The 17,966-nt window shown below is 44.4% G+C and overlaps 1 protein-coding gene across 3 annotated transcripts in view; it reads right to left on the reverse strand.

The window, feature by feature from the left end:
* The window catches only part of esama (endothelial cell adhesion molecule a), a 147,313-nt gene that overhangs the window by 14,201 nt on the left and 115,146 nt on the right, over positions 1-17,966 (reverse strand). For all 3 annotated transcript variants that reach the window (XM_043676833.1, XM_043676836.1, XM_043676834.1), the window contains exons 5-6: positions 7,631-7,753; positions 131-269 (exon numbers count right to left, since the gene is read on the reverse strand). In XM_043676833.1, coding sequence (XP_043532768.1) covers positions 131-269; positions 7,631-7,753 — 262 coding nt within the window. The remainder of the gene's footprint in view (positions 1-130; positions 270-7,630; positions 7,754-17,966) is intronic.

Consider the following 17,966-nt stretch of genomic DNA (forward strand, 5'->3'; position numbering starts at 1 on the left):
CTTTTAATGCCCTCCTTCAATTGCAAACTTCCATGAGTTGCATAATGAGTTTGTACATTATGCCAACGGATGGAGGAAGACTTGGGTGTTTACTCCCAGGCCCTGATGAGCTATTACCCACTATACTCACTTTATCTCATTAGCTGGTTCTTCCTCTTTTTCTGCTTCCCTCTTCTGATGCTTGCAGCAGCAAATCACAAGAGCAATAATCAGACATATTCCAAACAGCACTCCAAAAAAGGCTCCTGCAATGATCCCAGCATTACTTGCTGTGGAAGAAGAAAATATGGATTATTCCTTTATGACAGTATCCGACTGAAAAATAATACAGGAGAAACCAGTCAAGAGCAGAATGAAAATCTCAAAATGACTCACTCAGTTCAAATGAACAAAGTGATTTTGAAGTCTTTGAGAGAAATGGTGGGGTTATTGTATGAATGCGCTAGGCAGAAGTGGGTACTGCAGATGCTGGCAATCCGAGTCAAGATCAGAGCGGTGCTGGAAAAGCACAGCAGGTCAGGCAGCATCCGAGGAGCAGGAAAATTGACTTTCGGGCAAAAGCCCTTCATCAGGAATGAGCCTGTGGGTCTCCCCATGATGCATCGTGTAATAACCTAGTCAATGCTCAAGTTCTGATGAAGGGCTCCAGCCCAAAACATTGATTTTCCTGCTCCTCGCATGCTGCCTGACCTGCTGTGCTTTTCCAGCACCACTTTAATCTTGACTCTTATTGTACGAATGCTTGGCTTTCTCACATTGTCCTTCATGCTGTCAGGGATTGTGTTATAGATCCCTACAGGAACACCATTCAACGTGTGGTTGGGGGGGAGGTTAGGAGGATGGGGGAATGGGAGATTAAATGAAATGGAGTGTATATCACCAGGCTGTTCTTTGAGCAGTCTCTGCACACTCACTCTTCCAGAAGGGATTTGCCAGCCACAAGTATAAGGGTGGGAAACAGTGGAGGCTGAGGTCGTGGATAGCACGTTTAGTGAATTGGTCACACCGCATATTAGAATTACTGAGGGAGACAGTGAATGGGTGACCAAAAGGCAGAGAAAGAGTAGGAAGGCAGTGCAGCCGTCCCCTGCAGTTATCTCTCTCCAAAACAGGTATACCATTTTGGATACTGTTGGGGGAGATGGCTCAACAGGGGAGGGCAGCAGTTGCCAGGATCATGACACCGTGGCTGCCTCTGCTGTTCAGAAGGGCAGGAAAGATTCTTGTAGGGCTGAAAACAAGACTCCCAGATGGTATGTTGCCTCCCGGGTGCTTGGGTCAGTGATGTCACCGATTGGCTGCAGAGCATTCTGAAAGGGGAGGGTGAACAGCCAGTGTCGTAGTGCATATAGGCACCAATGATACAAGTAAAAAATGAGATGAGGTCCTGAAAGCAGAATTCAGGGAGCTAGGAGAAAAGTTAAAGAGGAGGACCTCAAAGATAATGATCTCGGGACTGCTACCAGTGTCACGTGGTAGAAATGAAAGAATAGGCAGAATGAACACATGGCTTGAGGGATGGTGTAGGAGGGAGGGGTTCAGATTTGTGGGACATTGGGACCAGGGGAAGGTGGGACTATTACAAGTTGGAAGGTCCACACCTGAACCAGACTAGAACTTATGTCCTTGGGGGATTTTTTGCTACTGCTGTTGGGGAGGGTTTTAACTAATGTGGCAGGGGCTGGCAACCAGAAAAGAAGACTAGAAGACAGTGATTTGGAAACTAGAGACTGTAAAGAACAGGATCATGAAGTTAGCATTACCAAGGGGAAGAGTAGGCAGAGAGCAGATGAATGCAAAAAAAACTGGTGGTCTGAAGTGCATATGCTTTGATGCGAGGAATATAGTGGTAAGGCAGATGAATTTAGGGCTTGGATTGGTGCCTGGGAGTATGACATTATTGCAATCAGAGACTTGGTTGAACGAAGGGAATGATTGGCAACTAAATGTTCCAGGATATAGATGCTTCAGACAAGACAGGGAGAGAAGTACAAGGGGGGGAGCAGTTGCATTGCTGGTCAGGGATGGAGGACACTATGGAGGGCTTGAGCAGTGAAGCGTTTTGGATAGAGCTGAGAAATGAGAAGGGTGCAGTTACATTGTTGGGACTGTACGACAGACCTCCCAACAGTGAGCGTGAGGGAGAAGAGCAAATATGTAAACAGATTATGGAAAGATGTCGAGGCAGCAGGGTGGTAGTGGTGATGGGAGATTATAAATTTCTCAACATTGACTGGGATACACTTAGTGTCAGAGGTCTGGATGGAGCAGAATTTGTAAGGAGCATCCAGGAAAGTTTTCTAGATCAGTATGTCAATAGTCCAACTAGGGAAGGGGCCATATCGGACCTGGTGTTGGGGAATGAACCAAGCCAAGTTGTAGAAGTTGCAGTGGGGGATTTCTTCAGGAATAATGACCACAATTCTGTAAGTTTTAGAACACTTGTAGACAAAGATGAGAGTGGTCCTAAGGGAGGAGTACTAAACTGGGCCATGGCCAATTATAACAAATTTCAACAAAAGCTGGGAAATGTGGTTTGAGAGCAGCTTTTTGAAGGGAAGTCCACATTTGATATGTGGGAGGCTTTCAAAGATAGGTTGAAGACAGTGCAGGATAGGCATGTCCCTTTGAAAGCAAGGGATAGAAAAGGCAAGATTCGTAAACTGTAGATGGCAGAGGAAATTGTGCAACTAGCCAAGAGAAAAAGGGAAAACATACATAAGGTCCAGGCAGCTAAGGACAGAACAGGCCCTGGATGAATAATGGGAAAGTAGGCCCAGTCTTAAGTGAAGAATCAAGCGGGCTAAAAGAGGTCATGAAATAGCTTTAGTGAGCAGAATTAAGTAGAATCCCAAAGCCTTTTATTCTTATATAAGAAGCAAGAGGGTAACTAGAGAAAGGGTTGGTCCACTAAAGGATAAGGAAGGAAGGTTGTGTGTCGAACCTAAGAAAATAAGTGAGATTCTCAATGATTACTTTACATCGGTGTTCACTGAGGAGAGTGACATGATGAATGTTGACATTAGAGATAGAAGTTTGCTTACTCTGGATCATGTCGACATAAGGAGGGAGGATGTTTTGGATAGGCTAAAGGATATTAAGGTGGACAAATCCCCAGGACCAGATGGGATCGATCCCATGTTGCTGAGGGAGGCAAGAGAGGAAATAGCTGGGGCCCTGACAGATATCTTTGTAGCATCCTTAAACACAGGTGAAGTGCCGGAGGACTGGAGAGTTGCTAATGTTGTCCCCCTGTACAAGAAGGGTAGTAGGGATATTCCAGTTAACTACAGACCAGTGAGCCTGACGTCAGTGGTGGGAAAGTTGCTGGAGAAGGTACTGAGGGATAAAATCTATTTATATTTGGAAGAGAATGGACTTATCAATGATAGGCAACATGGTTTTGTGTTACCAACTTAATAGAGTTCTTTGAGGAAGTGATCAAGTTGATAGATGAAGGAAGGGCTGTAAATGTCATATACATGGACTTTAGTCAGACATTTAATAAGGTTCCCCACGGTGAACTAATGGAGAAAGTGAAGTCACATCATGTGCAGGGTGTTCTAGCTAGGTGGATAAAGAACTGGTTGAGCAACAGGAGACAGAGAGTAGTAGTTGAAGGGAGTTTCTCAAAATGGAGAAAAGCGACCAGTGGTGTTCCACAGGGATCACTGCTGGGGCCACTGTTGTTTGTGATATACGTAAATGATCTTAAAGAGGGCATTGATCATCTGATCAGTGAGTTTGCAGATGACATGAAGATTGGTGGAGTAGCAGAAAGCATAGGGGACTGTCAAAGAAACAGGAAAACATAGATAGACTGGAGAGTTGGGCAGAGATGTGGCAGATGGAATTAAATACAGGCAAATGTGAAATGATGCATAGAGGTTAATTCTAGAGCGAACTATACTGTAAATGGAAGAGCCTTGGGAAAAGTTGATGAGCAGAGAGATCTGGGAGTTCAGGTCCATTGTATCCTGAAGGTGGCTGCACAGGTCGATGGAGTGGTCAAGAAGGCATATGGTTTGCTTGCCTTCATTGGACAGAGTATTGAGTATAAGAGCTGGCATATCTTGTTAAAATTGTACAAGACTTTGGTTCGACTGCATTTAGAATACTGTGTACAGTTCTGGTTGCCACATTACCAAAAGGATGTGGATGCTTTGGAGAGGGTGCAGAGAAGTTTAACGAGGATGTTGCCTGGTATGGAAGGTGCTAGCTATGAAGAGAGGTTGAGTAGGTTAGGATTGTTTTCATTAGAAAAAAGGAGATTGATTGTGGCGGGGGGGAGGGATCTGAATGAGGTCTACAAGTCATGAAGGGTATAGACAGGGCAGATAGAGATAAGCATGTTTCCAGGGTGAGGGATTCAATAATGAGAGGTCATGTGTTCAAGTTGAGAGGAGAAAAGTATAAGGGGAATATATACGGCAAGTACTTTACACAGAGGGTAGTAGGTGCATGGAACGCGGTACCAGCAGAGGTAGTAGAGGCAGACACGGTAGATTCATTTAAGCTATGTCTGGACAGATGTGTGGGGAGCAGAGGGATATAGCTCTTTAGGAATTGGGCAATAGGTTTAGACAGTGTATTTGGATCGGCACAGGCTTGGAGGGCTGAAGGGCCTGTTCCTTGGCAGTAAATTTTCTTTGTTCTTTGTCTGGAAAAAATAGTGGGGCAGTGCTCTCCAACACACCTCCAGTATCACAGGAAAGTTTCCCAATGTTGAGACTAGTTTTAGAGTAGCTAGCATTCCTGTGAATGGCGATGGGCAGTGCATTTTAAACTATTTACCACTATAGAGGGATCATTCTTTGGCCCATTGGTATTCAGTAGGCTGGCACCCCCACTACCTGTTGGTTGGGTGGGGTGGTGGGGACATTGTTTGCTTGGGCAAAGGCAGCATTTCCAGCAGCCGTCTGGGTGGCAATGGGATCCGGAGGCTCCTCAGCCTGAAGAAGGGGTCTGGAGGCAAAATTGCTCACCTCCATAGCTGCAGTTCACCCATCAGGATGGGCTTCCCTGTTAGGCCCCTCAGAATTGTAATTTAAAGCCTGCCTTCTGGACCTGCCTCAGCAGTGCCCACCTCTCACCCAGTGGGAGCTGGTAACACTCTGATTTCCATCTCCAGGATTGGAAGTGCTCGCCAATTAGCAGGCTGGCTCCCTGCCAGCCAATGCAGACTGGATATACCACTCCCACACTCCCCCACCACCCCGCCATCTTGAAGGGATTCTGGTTTGCGATCAGTAATTTGCAGATTTTTAATTGATTCAAATCAACCATGGATCCCTGGTTCTGACACTGGATTTATTTAGGGAATGTGAGAAGAAGAGGGCAGTAGACAGCTTTTTCAGGGACAAAAGAATCTCTGCGGTTATTAAGTATTATTAAATACCAAAGGTAAGTATAATACAAGAAATAATAACAAATATAACAAACAGTGAAATTGACATTATCAATTCTACAGAGGACAGTGATTAAATGCACTATTAAATCAAATACAGGTTAAACACTATTAGAACTAAACAACAGATTTTTTATCACAGAAACTTTTAAAAGGCTTCCCTGTATGGTAACCACCCACCTCCCCCTCCCTGCTAGCTTTTTGGGCTCACCACTGAGTTTTGAAGTACAGCCGGCCATTCCTGAGGATTTCGGATGGTTTCGGCCTTCAGCCTGGGTTGAGTCTGATGATGCGATAGGTCAGGTTTGGATTTTATCAGGTGAGTACTTTGGTTTTCTTACTTTCAGATAGGTCTTGTCGGCCGGGTTTTACCTCAGGATGTGTCTGAGGCCTTGTGGTGTCAGTCAAGTCAGTGGGTTTCGAGGGTTATCAGTCGCCACTGGTTCCCCTTGTACAGAACAGGTGTGTGTTGGTAGGTTTCGGGATTACTGTTGGGATCCCTCTTCTGGAGATAGTTGTGCAGCTAGTTCTTGGAGAGAATCAACGCTGGGATCCCTTGTCTCGAAATCATGATTTGGAGACGCAGGTGTTGGACCGAGGTGTGCTAAGTTAAAACTCACACAACACCAGGTTATAGTCCAACAGGTTTAATTGGAAGCACTGGCTTCCAAATAAACCTGTTGGACTATAACCTGGTGTTGTGTGAGTTTTAACTTCATCTGGAGATGGCTGTGGGTATCACTCTTGGGGTAATAGCTATCTGGGATCCTTCTCCAAGGGTTAGCTGCAGGGATAGCTCTCTCAGGTGAGATCAGGGACTACAATTATACTAATCACAGGTTTCTGATCTTCGTGCCAAATCTACACTTAACACTGTGTTGCTGGTGTTTCCTTTTGAGGTCACTTGGCTTCCTGATAGTTAAGAGTAGGTGTGAATGTATCCTGATTAAGTGGAATGTCCGGTGTCTCTGTGTGTGAATACTTATCGAAGTTGATCTGCCGAGTTCAGTCTGGGTTGGGTGGGGGTTTAGGCCTGGCTGATTGTTCTTTTATAGTTGATGTGAGAGTTGGATTTTCAGGATGAACAATGGTTCTAAGCAGCTATCTCTGTGTCTGTGTAATTTTCCCAGAACATAGCCCAGCTGCCATTTTATTTTTCACTTTCATATGTTATTTGAAAAATCCAGGAATTTGGTCTAGTGTTTCAAAACATAGGAATGTTTGCTCAATCTTACAATCTGAACCACAGTGCGGCAAGGTTCACAGACAAATTCTTCCCTTTCACTCATGTGATGGGTAACAATCAAATATTATAGTCCCAAACCACAAGGTTACTCTCTCATTAGTGAGAGAGACTAATAGTGGTAGTTTAACCTAAGCATCACTATGTCACAGGCATGGAAAGAGGTTGAGAAGAAGAATCCTTCATAGTAACCTCAGCTGGTGTGGGATTATGAACTTATGTTGCTGGCATCACTCTGTATTGCAAACCAGACATCCAGCTAATTGAGCTAACTGGCCCCAACAGCTACCAATCTACACCAACTCACACCAACTAGTCTGACTTGGCAAAACAACCTGTGATGATGGGAAATTACACCCCTTATCAAGAACTGATTTAGATGTTGTCAGCTTATAAAGGTAACACGTTCCATTTTAAAGTGTATGTTCCAATAGATTGTACATGAAAGGATTCTCCTGAATAATGCTGACCCACTTCCTGTTTTAGCATGGCTACAGTGTATGCTCAGACTGCATTTGGAACAAATTTCCACTTTGCTCATCACTTTCCTCTCAAACGCTCGCTGCTTCCCTCTCGTGGACCCGCATTCACGCTCCATTCCCTTCTTACGAGCAGGGGGTGGTGTTAGAGAGAGAGAGGGAAACACAGTCTGGAGAAGAAGGTAATGAGCAGAAAGAGGTATGCTGGAAAGCTAGGGGAAACAGTGTGCAGGTGGCAGGGAGCAGTGAATGGGAGGAAAGTAGAAAGAGTAAGTTAGTGTGTTAGTCAGGTGTTAAGCAGTAATAAGAGGATCTTAGGACCCTCCCATGAGCATGCCTGAAACAGCCTGTAGGTTTTTAAGGTAAAAGTTATCTGTCAGGAATATATCCCACACCTAGAATTACACATTTTCTTTGTTTTCTCACTTAAGCTATTTTCCATTCGTCCATTATTTTGTTAGATTACAGTCGGTGAACTAAAGAAATGATAACTATACTTACGGGTTACCACAGCCAACTGTATCGAACAAGATGCGTTCCCTACTTCATTCTCAGACTTGCAAGTGTATAATCCAGACATTGTTTCATTGAGGTTGGTCAATATCAAGTTTCCCTGTTTGACAGCTACAAAACAAATACCTCAGTCAGAAACTCAAAAAGCACCATAGGCTCCATCACATTCAAACCTATATTTCATTGGATTAGAATCAGAGTGGAGGAAATTTCTACCTATTCATTGCCACGAGAGTTGCTTAAGATAATGGATGAGAGATGATCCTTCTTCACATTTATCTGCTTTCTATTCAGTGTTTAACTCAAAGGTTTTCTGGTGCATAGTGAACTACTTTGATAAGCAGAATAATCTTTTCTCGATCATTAACCAAGTTTAGTTCCTGCTATGTAACAGGTTCAGATGCCTGGAGCAACTTTACATTAATGTCACAGAGCTGTGTATCTGCAAGCATAAACAGCACAGTGCAGACAGAGTTTGAACACTTGGATTCTACATCAGACCTGACTATAACGTAGACGTGAACTCATGAAGAAGGTAGATAGGTGCTTACCGAGTGCAATTATAAGATTAGAGCCTGGTATATCTTCAATTTACCAAGTACTGCCATGTTTATCATTTAATATGGTAAACAGTGTTACTTTGAACTCTCAATCTGAAGACAGATCTTGGCTTTGCCTTCTCATCAATCACTCCATCTCAAACCCCAACACAAAAGGTAGAAGCTTGTAAGGGTCTGAACAACATAGCAAGAAGTGTGGCAGAACCAATGGAAAAACAGAGGGATGCCCATTAAACATCAGGAGCAACTTATACCATCTTGTATGCTTTTCACAAGTGGCATGGCGAGCTTCTCACTCAGCAACAGAGAGTCGCTAAGTAAAGGCACTTTCTAAATGCTCATTGGTGGCCCGGCTCACCTCATTAGCATTCAGCTTTCTCTTTTATGAACTTGTCATACAAGCTGCTGGTCAAGAAATCTCAACATGGAAATCAGAGCTGGTATACCTCATGGATTCAGCTTGCTTCAAATGGCCTCCATGTTGGATGAAGTAGCAGAGAAAGAATGGGTGTGAGATACTAGTAAAGGTATTACAAGTAAATGTAACTACAAGACATGAGGGAGGAGCTGGCCAGAATTGATTGGAATGGGACACTAGCAAGGAAGGTGGTGGAGCAGCAAAGGCAGGAGTTTCTTGGGGCAATTCGGGAAGCACAGCAGAAATTCATCCCAAGAAGGAAGCAAGATACTAAGAGGAGGATGAGACAACCATGGTTGACAAGGGAAGTCAGGGAAAGCATTAAGGCAATAGAAAAGACAGACAATGTGGTGAAGATTAGTGGGAAGCCTTTAAAAACCAGCAAAGAGCAACTAAAAGAGCAATAAGGATGAAGAAGATTAAATATGAGGGTAAGCTAGCTAGCAATATAAAAGAAGATTGCAAGAGGTTTTTCTTAGATATCTAAAAAGGTAAGTCTGGTGACTGGAACCATTGCTAGGTAAATGACGTCCATCTGGCAATAGGTCCAATCACTAGATTAAAAGAGAGGTAACAGTGGACAGTAGAGCACTGAAAGATCAGACTGGAAAAGTATTAATGTGGAACAAAGAAATAGCGGAGGAACTGAATAGGTACTTTGTTTCAGTCTTCATGGTGGAAGACACCAGTAGCATACCAGAACTTCAAGAGAGTCAGAGGGAAGACGTAAGCGTAGTGGCCATCATTAAGGAGATGGTTTGAGGGAAGATGAAAAAATATGAAGGGGGATAAATCACCTAGATTGGATGGACTGTACCCCAGAGTTCTGAAGGAGATAGCTGAGGTTATTGTAGAGGCTTTGGTGGTGATTTTTCAGGAACTACTGAAGTTAGGGAGAGTCACAGAAGACTGGAAAATGTTTAGGAAGGGAGGGAGGCTATAACAAAGCTTCAAATTCCACCATGGGTAAGAATGGGGATGGGGGACGGAGGTCTGCACTGCTGGCATCAATCTGATCCACATCAGCTGTCCAGCCAAGCAGTCAAATATGCTGTAGCAACATACTCTTTGACATGCTGTCTGTAGTTTAAACCCTGTGCTACCACACCACAAGACTTCCACATCTCCAAAATAGGAGACAATCTCTTGGCATTTTTCTTTCATGGGATATGGATATCACTGACTTGGCCTGTATTTATTGTCTTGAGGGCAGTTAAGAGTCAATCACATTACTGTGAATCTGGAGCGATGTGTAGGACAGCAGATTTCCATCCCTAAAGGGCATTAGTGAATCATATTGGTTTTCAGGTCAAAAGCAATTTTACATCAACAACATTAGGTTAACTAATACCTCCAGATTTTGTTTTACTGAATTCAAACTTCATCATCTGCTGTGGTGGGAGTCAAACACATTCCCCAAGAGCATTTACCTGGGTGTTTTCTTATTTATTCACAGGTTAAGGGTTAACCCAGCATTTATTGCCCAGACGACAATTAAGAGGTAACCACATGGCTGTGGGTCTGGAGTCACATGTAGGCCAGACTGGGTAAGGATGACAGTTGCCTCTCCTGGAGGGCGTTCGTGAACCAGATGAATTTTCCCTGACAACCAGGAATGGATTCTCAGCCATCGTTAGACTCTTAATTCCAGACTTTTATTGAATTCAAATTACACCATCTTCCATGGCAGGATTCGAACCTGGTCTCTGGATTAACAGTCCAGTGATAACATCACTAGGCCATCACTTTCCCAGGTGACTGGAATTTACTGGAATACTAATCCAATGGAACTACCACAATGCCACCACCTCTCCTCAGGGGGAACTGGTGACCACTTTTGGGAATTCGTTTTGGAGGTTTTCCTGTAGGAACTTTGTGAAATTATAGAATCATTACACAACAGAGTAAGACCCTTCAGCCCATCATAGCTGTCCTGACTTTCTGCAAGAGCGATTAACCGAATGCCACTCAGTATACTTTTCCCATAGCCTCAGAATGTTTTTTCTCTTGAAATGCAATTCTCTTGGAAGACCACTCTCAGGCAGTGAATGCAGGAACCACTCGCTGACAATTATACTTGAAGAGCACGAGGGATGATCTCGTGACAACAACTACCATAACGTCTGGGAGCTGGGGAAAAAGTCAGCAATCATGACTAGCTAATCATTAAGTGATTAGCAATGATGATCACCAACAATCTGTCCTGGACCACTCACATTGGTGTGACAGCCAAGAAGGCACAAGAACGCCTCTTCTTCCTCAGGAGGCTAAGAAAATTTGGTCAGTCCGTAAGGACTGTCACCAATTTATACAGATGCACCTCAGAAAGCCTTCTATCTGAATGCATCACGGCTTGGTATGACAGCTACTCTACCCAGGACCATGAGAAACTATTCACACAGCCCAGTCCATCATGCAAGCCAACCTTCCATCCATTGACTCCATCTGCACTTCTCACTGCCTCGGAAAAGCAGCCAACATAATCAAAGATCCTTACAACACTAGTTATAATCTCTTCCAGCCACTTCCATCAGATAGAAGATACAGAAGCTTAAACACATGTACCAACAGATTCAAGAACAACTTCTTCCCCGCTGTTATTAGACTTCTGAATGGACCTCTTAAATTTCAAAACTAACGTCGATTTTGCATTTTGTGTACCTCCTTTACAGCTGTAACTTTGCATTTCTCGTTCTGCTTAATCAGCCTAAGGTCTTTTTATGTTATGATATGCCTGTACTGCACACAAAACAAAACCTTTCACAGTACTGATGTACATGCAACAATAACAAATTAAATCAAGTCAGTTCATTCAGCTTGCTGAGTACTAACCTTGTTGAAACTTACACTGTTCTTTAAAGTTAGGTACAGAGAGGCTGTTTTTCCTTCAAAAGTAAACATAGTGTCAGAGTAAGGGACAAGCAATTTGGAACTGAGAGAAGGAAGATGTCCTCACTCTGGGATTAGTGAATCGTTGGAATTCTTCACTCCAAAGGGCTCTGGAAGCTCAATCATTAAATCTGATCGAGGCAGTGATCAACAGATTTCTAGAAACTAATTACATCAAGGTAACTAATTACGTCAATTGGGAATAGTGTGGAAAAATGGCTTTGAGGTAGATGGTTAGCCATGACCTAGAATGAGGTGAGAAGGGCAGAATGGCCTATCCTGCTCCTACTTTTCCATGTGGGACAAATATTATTGCAGCCAGTTGTGGAAATATGATAAACAAGGAATGCAAACTGCCAGACCTCCACCAAGGAATGCCAGTTTGGATCTGAGACTACATTCAGAATGGACAAGTAGTTAAATGGGCACTACATTAATAGCTCTACCTCATCCAAACAAATAACGATACAGAACAGACAAGTAGCAGATGCCACACGGAAACATCCTCCTACATTGTGGAAGCATCATCTACCCACTGAGCCAGAGATGCTACATTCATCCATGAGTCTAGATGACAATCTGGTGATATGCGAATGTGAGGATTGCCAATGCTGGAGATTAGAGTCAAGAGTGCGGCCCTGAAAAAGCACAGCAGGTTAGGCAGCATCTGAGGAGCAGGAAAATTGACATTTCAGGCAAAAACCCTTCATCAGGAAGGGCCTGATTCCTGATGAAGGGCTTTTGCCGAAACGTCGATTTTCCTGCTCCTTGGATGCTGCCTGACCTGCTGTGCTTTTCCAGCACCACACTCTTGACGACAATTTGGTGACCTAAGTCATTTACGAATTCTTTGTCACCCCTGAAAAATCTGGGAGACCATCCACAAGACCCAAAGCCCTGTAAAGGAAATTAGGGGCTCTCTAATCGAATCTAATTGTATTAGTTGGCCCTAAAAAATGAAGTAAGGAAAACCTAAGAGTAGAAAACAGGAGAAGGATAACAGCAACCCAAAGCTATAGTTAGCTTGGTCTTCATAACATTGCAGTGGAAGTTAAGAGATTCATTGGGTTGAGGATATATAGTGTGAGGATTCATTTTAACTATGTAATATGCTAATCAGGTACAGCATAGGGAGTGATGAAAAATCACATGAGCTTCCTCTTGGTGTTTACAAGCAAATGGTAAAATGTAGACTACAATAAGATGCCATAGAGTCAGAGATGTACAGCATGGAAACAGACCCTTGGGTCCGACTCGTCCATGTCAACAAGATCTCCCAACCTAATCTAGTCCCACTTGCCAACACCTGGCCCATATCCCTCCAAACCCTGCCTATTCATACACCCATCCAGATGTCTTTTAAATGTTGCAATTGTACCAGCCTCCACCACTTCCTTTGGCAGCTCATTCCATATAAGCACCATCCTCTGCGTGAAAATGTTGCCCCTTTTGATCCCTTTTATGTCTTTCCCCTCTCACTCAAAACCTAGCCCTCTAGTTCTGGACTCCCCCACCCCAGGGAAAAGGCCTCATCTATTTACCCTATCCGTGCCCCTCATGATTTTATAAACCTCTGTAAGGTCACCCTTCAGCCTCCGAAGCTCCAGGGAAAACAGCCCCAGCCTATTCAACCTCTCCCTATAGCTCAAATCCTCCAACCCTGACAACATCCTTGTAAATCTTTTCTGAACCCTTTCAAGAGCCCATTTAACTACTTGTCCATTCTGAATGTAGTCTCAGATCCAAACTGGCATTCCTTGGTGGAGGTCTGGCAGTTTGCATTCCTTGTTTATCATATTCCACAAGTGACCTGTACATAATTATTATTTTCATTACCTTACCACAGCAGGGTAGCATGGTGATACAATGGTTAGCACTGCTGCTTCACAATGACAGGGAGCCAGGTTCAATTCCAGCCCTGGGCATCCGTATGGAGTTTGCACGTTCTCCCTGTGTCTGTGTGGCTTTCCTCCCACAGTCCAAAGACGTGCAGGTTCGGTAGATTGGTCATGCTAAATGCAGGATTAAAGGGATACGATGGGAGGCTAGGTATGATGGGATGCTCTTCCGAGTGCTGGTGTGGACTCGATGGGCCGAATGGCCTCCTTCCACACTGTAGGGATCCTATGACACCAGATTGTGCAAATATTCTGTATTAGTCAAAGAGTACCACATCAATTAGTTTCTTTTACTTGTTCATTATAAACTGTTGCTCCATTTGTAGTTTGGTACTCTTGCATCTGTCTGATGAGTGTAAGGTGAAAAGCTCTGACAGGATATATCATTGTTTACAACGATATTCAAGTTCAAGGCATCAAGTCCATATCTCCACCAATTAGGCCAGTCTCCAAACAATTCTGCCCATATAAAGCTTAAATCTCCTGGAGGACAAAAATGCACAGGAACACATTACCCAGGATCCCAATGATCCCTTTAAGTAGCATTGCAGAGATGTTTCCTTCTGGCAATGGAACGTGTTAAGTTGTGTAAACTTGTGAGGATGTCAGCTGTAGCACTGAGTTAGAGACAAAAAAAAACTGCAGATGCTGGAATCCAAAGTAGATAAGCAGGAGGCTGGAAGAACACAGCAAGCCAGGCACCAGGGGAAGTTGATGTTTCGGCTATAACCCTTCTTCAGGAATGGAGGTGGGAGCTGAAAATAAAGAGGTGGCGGAGGAAAGGGTTAGAGGTGGGGACTGGGTGCCAGAATGGTGAGGCAGTAAAAGTTGAATAGAGGTGGTAGCAATGACCTGGTTGGTTGCTGGGAAGAATATTTCCGGTTGGAAGCCGGACGGAAAGGTTGGAGAAATGGAAGGGAGGAAGTGGGCCTGGAAAGGGAGTCCGGGGATGGGTAGGAAGGTTATTTGAAATTGGAGAACTCAGTATTGAGTCCTCCAGGCTGTAGGCTGCCCAGGAGGAAGATGAGGAGTTGTTCCTCCAATTTGCAGTCTGTAGCAATGGAGGTGGCTGAGGATGGACATGTCAGAGAGGCAGTCGGAAGGGGAATTGAAGTGGGGGTTGACCAGGAGGTCAGGCTAGCCCTTATGGGCCCGGCTGAGATGCTGGAAGAAAGGTGCCCTTAGTTTAGGTCTTCCATCAGAAGCACCAGGTACAGTAAACTAGGTTGGAGGAGAGGCAGGTGAACCTCTGTCTCAGCTGGAAGGACTGTTTGGACCCTGTGAGATGAGGGGGTGGGGGGGGGGGTGGGGTAGTGTGCTGGCAGATTTTGAATCTTTTGTGGTTACAGGGGAAGGTAGCTACAAGTTAGGAATACTGACAATAAGTGGAAGTTTCCCATTGACTGACGTTGTGGCCTGGCTGCAGGCTTGCGTCAGATGTAAAGTGTGCGCATGCGCCAACCTCATTGGATAATAGCCCAAAAAGATTATTGATATAATTATAGCCCAACATCTCTACCTTCCTGGAGCCTGGGTTGAAATACAGCACAGAAAGATGGAATGGAAATCTTCCTGTCTCCACTAGTAATGAAGCAACAATTTAAAAGAGTTGGCATCAACCCCGAATGTATTAGAAAAATCCAGTGATAGTTTAACTTGACTCAGTCTCATTCACAAATGGTTTGGAGAATGGAGAGTCTGTTCTGGTGCGATAGGGGGAGCTCTAAGGTAAGAGTTAAAGCACATCATCGACAGGGAGGGAACTCTGGACTGTGACATACCCTGACCTGAGTACTTAAGGCTGCCAGATGTGGATAAATTTCCATTTGTTAATTTTAGCACATACAGTTGGGCATGAGAATAAAGCAAATTTCTTCTGTTGACATTGGGAAGTAAAGGAAAATGTACACATAACTGGCCAAATCAACATATTTGATTTCCTGACATGCAGAAATGGGATGAATATGGACTCCCTTGTTCAAAAAACGAACTGCCTTCATGTTCATAGATTTTAGTAGAGCTGATGTTTTGTATCGCTATGGAATTCCAAAAGAACAAGCACAACGAAATCCTCCAGTACAGCAGTAAAGTGCAGTTGAACCGCCATTATTGTTGAATAAAATCCTTTAATGAAAATGTGATACTTACCATATTAGGAAGCATTGGCATCATAAATAGCATTACCAGGAAATTTTAATTTTTAGAGATGGGTCAAATAAATGACAAAATTGGAAATCCTGGAGAAAGCAATTTTTGAATATTGAATAGTTTATAAAAGTCAAAGCATTCCGTCACAAGGCAGTGGGGTTGGTTGGTTGGTGCGGGTGACCCATAGGTGTTCTCTGAAAAGATCTGCAAGTTGGCATCCTGTCTCCCCAATGTAGAGGAGAGCACATCGGGTGCAACAGATGCAGTAAATGACGTGAGGAAGTCCAGGTAAATTTCTGATGGATGTGGAAGGACCCTTTGGGGTCTTGGACGAAGCTGAGGGGGGAAGTGAGGTGCAGGTTTTGCACTTATTGTGGTGGCAAGGGAAGGTGCTGGGAAGGGAGGGTGGATTGGTGGAGAGCATGGATCGAACAAGGGAGTCACAGAGGGAATGGTCGCTCCAAAACGCAGATCGCGGTGGGGAGGGAAATATATCTCTGGTGGTGGGGTCTGTTTGTAGGTGGCTGAAATGGTGGAGGACGATGTGATGTATCTGGAGGTTGGTGAGGTGGAAGGTGAGGGCAGGGGTTTCTGTCCTTGTTGCGATTGGAGGGGTGGGGTTCAAGGGCAGAGGTGCGGGAAGTGGAGGAGATGTAATGGAGTGCATCGTCAACCACATGGGAGAGGAAATTGTGGTCACCTCCCCTTCCCACGCAGCCAAGGACATGTAGGACCTAGGCCTCCGCCATCGCCAAATGTTAACCACCTGACGCCTGGAGGAAGAGCGCCTCATATTCCACCTTAGGAGCCTCCAACCACAGGGAATCAATGTAGGTTTCACCAGTTTCCCCATTTCCCCTCCCCCCACCTTATTCCAGTCCCAAACTTCCAACTCAGCAACGCCCTCTTGAACAGTCCTACCTGTCCATCTTCATTCCCACTTATCTGCTTCATCCTTCTCTCCGACCTATCACTTTCACCTCTACGTTCACCTACCTATTGCTTTCCCAGCTACCTTCTACCCAGCCCCAGCCCCCTCCCATTTATCTCTCAGCCTCCTTGGCCCAAACGCCACATTCCTGATGAAGGGCACATGCCAATATAAGATGAGTGACTTCCCTTGACATCAAGACAGCATTTGACCATATGTGGCATCAAAAGCTCTGGCAAGATTGAAGTCAATAGGAATTAGAGAGAGAACTCTCCTCTAAGAGTAACATCTAGCACAAAGGAAGGTGGTTTTCTTGTTTTACACCAATCATCTCAGTCTCAGGGCACCTTGGCAGGAGTTCCTGACAGTATTGTCCTAAGCACAGCCATCTTCAGGTGCTTCATCAATGATTTTCCCTCCATCATGAGGTCAGAAGTCAGGATATTTTCTGATGTTTGCGCAAAGTTAAGCCCCTCTTGTGACTTCTCAGACACTGAAGCAGCTCATGTCCAAATGCAGCAAGACCTGCATTCAGACCTGGACTGAAAAGTGGCAACCGCAGTTTTCACACTGTACAAGTACCGGGCAATGGCTAACTTCAGAATAAGAGAACGTAAGGACTCGCCTTGATTTTCAATTAATGGTATTACCATCACTGAACCCTTCACCATCAACACTCTTGGGATGGGGTTGGTGTAGGGTGAGGTAGGCAGAGGAGGGGTTCACCATTCAACAGGAGCTGAACTGACATCATTATAAACACTGCGGCTACATTAGCAGGCCAGAGATTGTGAACTTTTAAGTGTGTAACTTAGTTCCTGCCTCTGCAAAACCTGCAAGTCAGATGTGTGATGGAAAGATCTCCACTTGCCTGGATGGTGAGCAATCAATTAGCTCATCAACATGCAGGACAAAGCAACGTGCTTGACTGGCACCTCATCCACATAGTTAAGGATTCACACCCTTCACCATTGACAAACAGTGGCAGCAGTGTGTACTATGCACAAGCAACTCATTCTATCGCTTCTTCCTAATGCACAACCTCTATGCCTCAAAGGGTAAAAGGCAGCAGACTGGTGGGAACCTCACCAACAGCAAGCTCCCCACTAAAGCACATACCACCTTGACTTTGAACAATGTAGCTGTTCCTTTGCTCTCACTGCATCACAATCCCACAACTTCCCGTGAACATCATCAGCAAAACCAACACTCTGATTGTAGAAAAACCGAGAATTAGACGTATTATGATACACCTTCTGGCAGAGCTCCTACAAGAGCTCAGTTGTAAAGCTAGCACTTGTTGCCTGTCCGAAACTTCCCTTGAACTGAGTGGCCCATTTCAGATTCAACCACATTACAGTATGTATGCAGTCACATGTAGGTCTGACCAGGTAAAGGTGGCAGATTTCCTTCCTGATGGGCATCAGTGACTCAATTGAGTTTTGACAACAATCGGTGATAGTTATAGAGTCAAAGAGAC

Source organism: Chiloscyllium plagiosum, chromosome 35 (assembly GCF_004010195.1).
Source record: "Chiloscyllium plagiosum isolate BGI_BamShark_2017 chromosome 35, ASM401019v2, whole genome shotgun sequence".
Lineage (NCBI taxonomy): Eukaryota > Metazoa > Chordata > Chondrichthyes > Orectolobiformes > Hemiscylliidae > Chiloscyllium > Chiloscyllium plagiosum.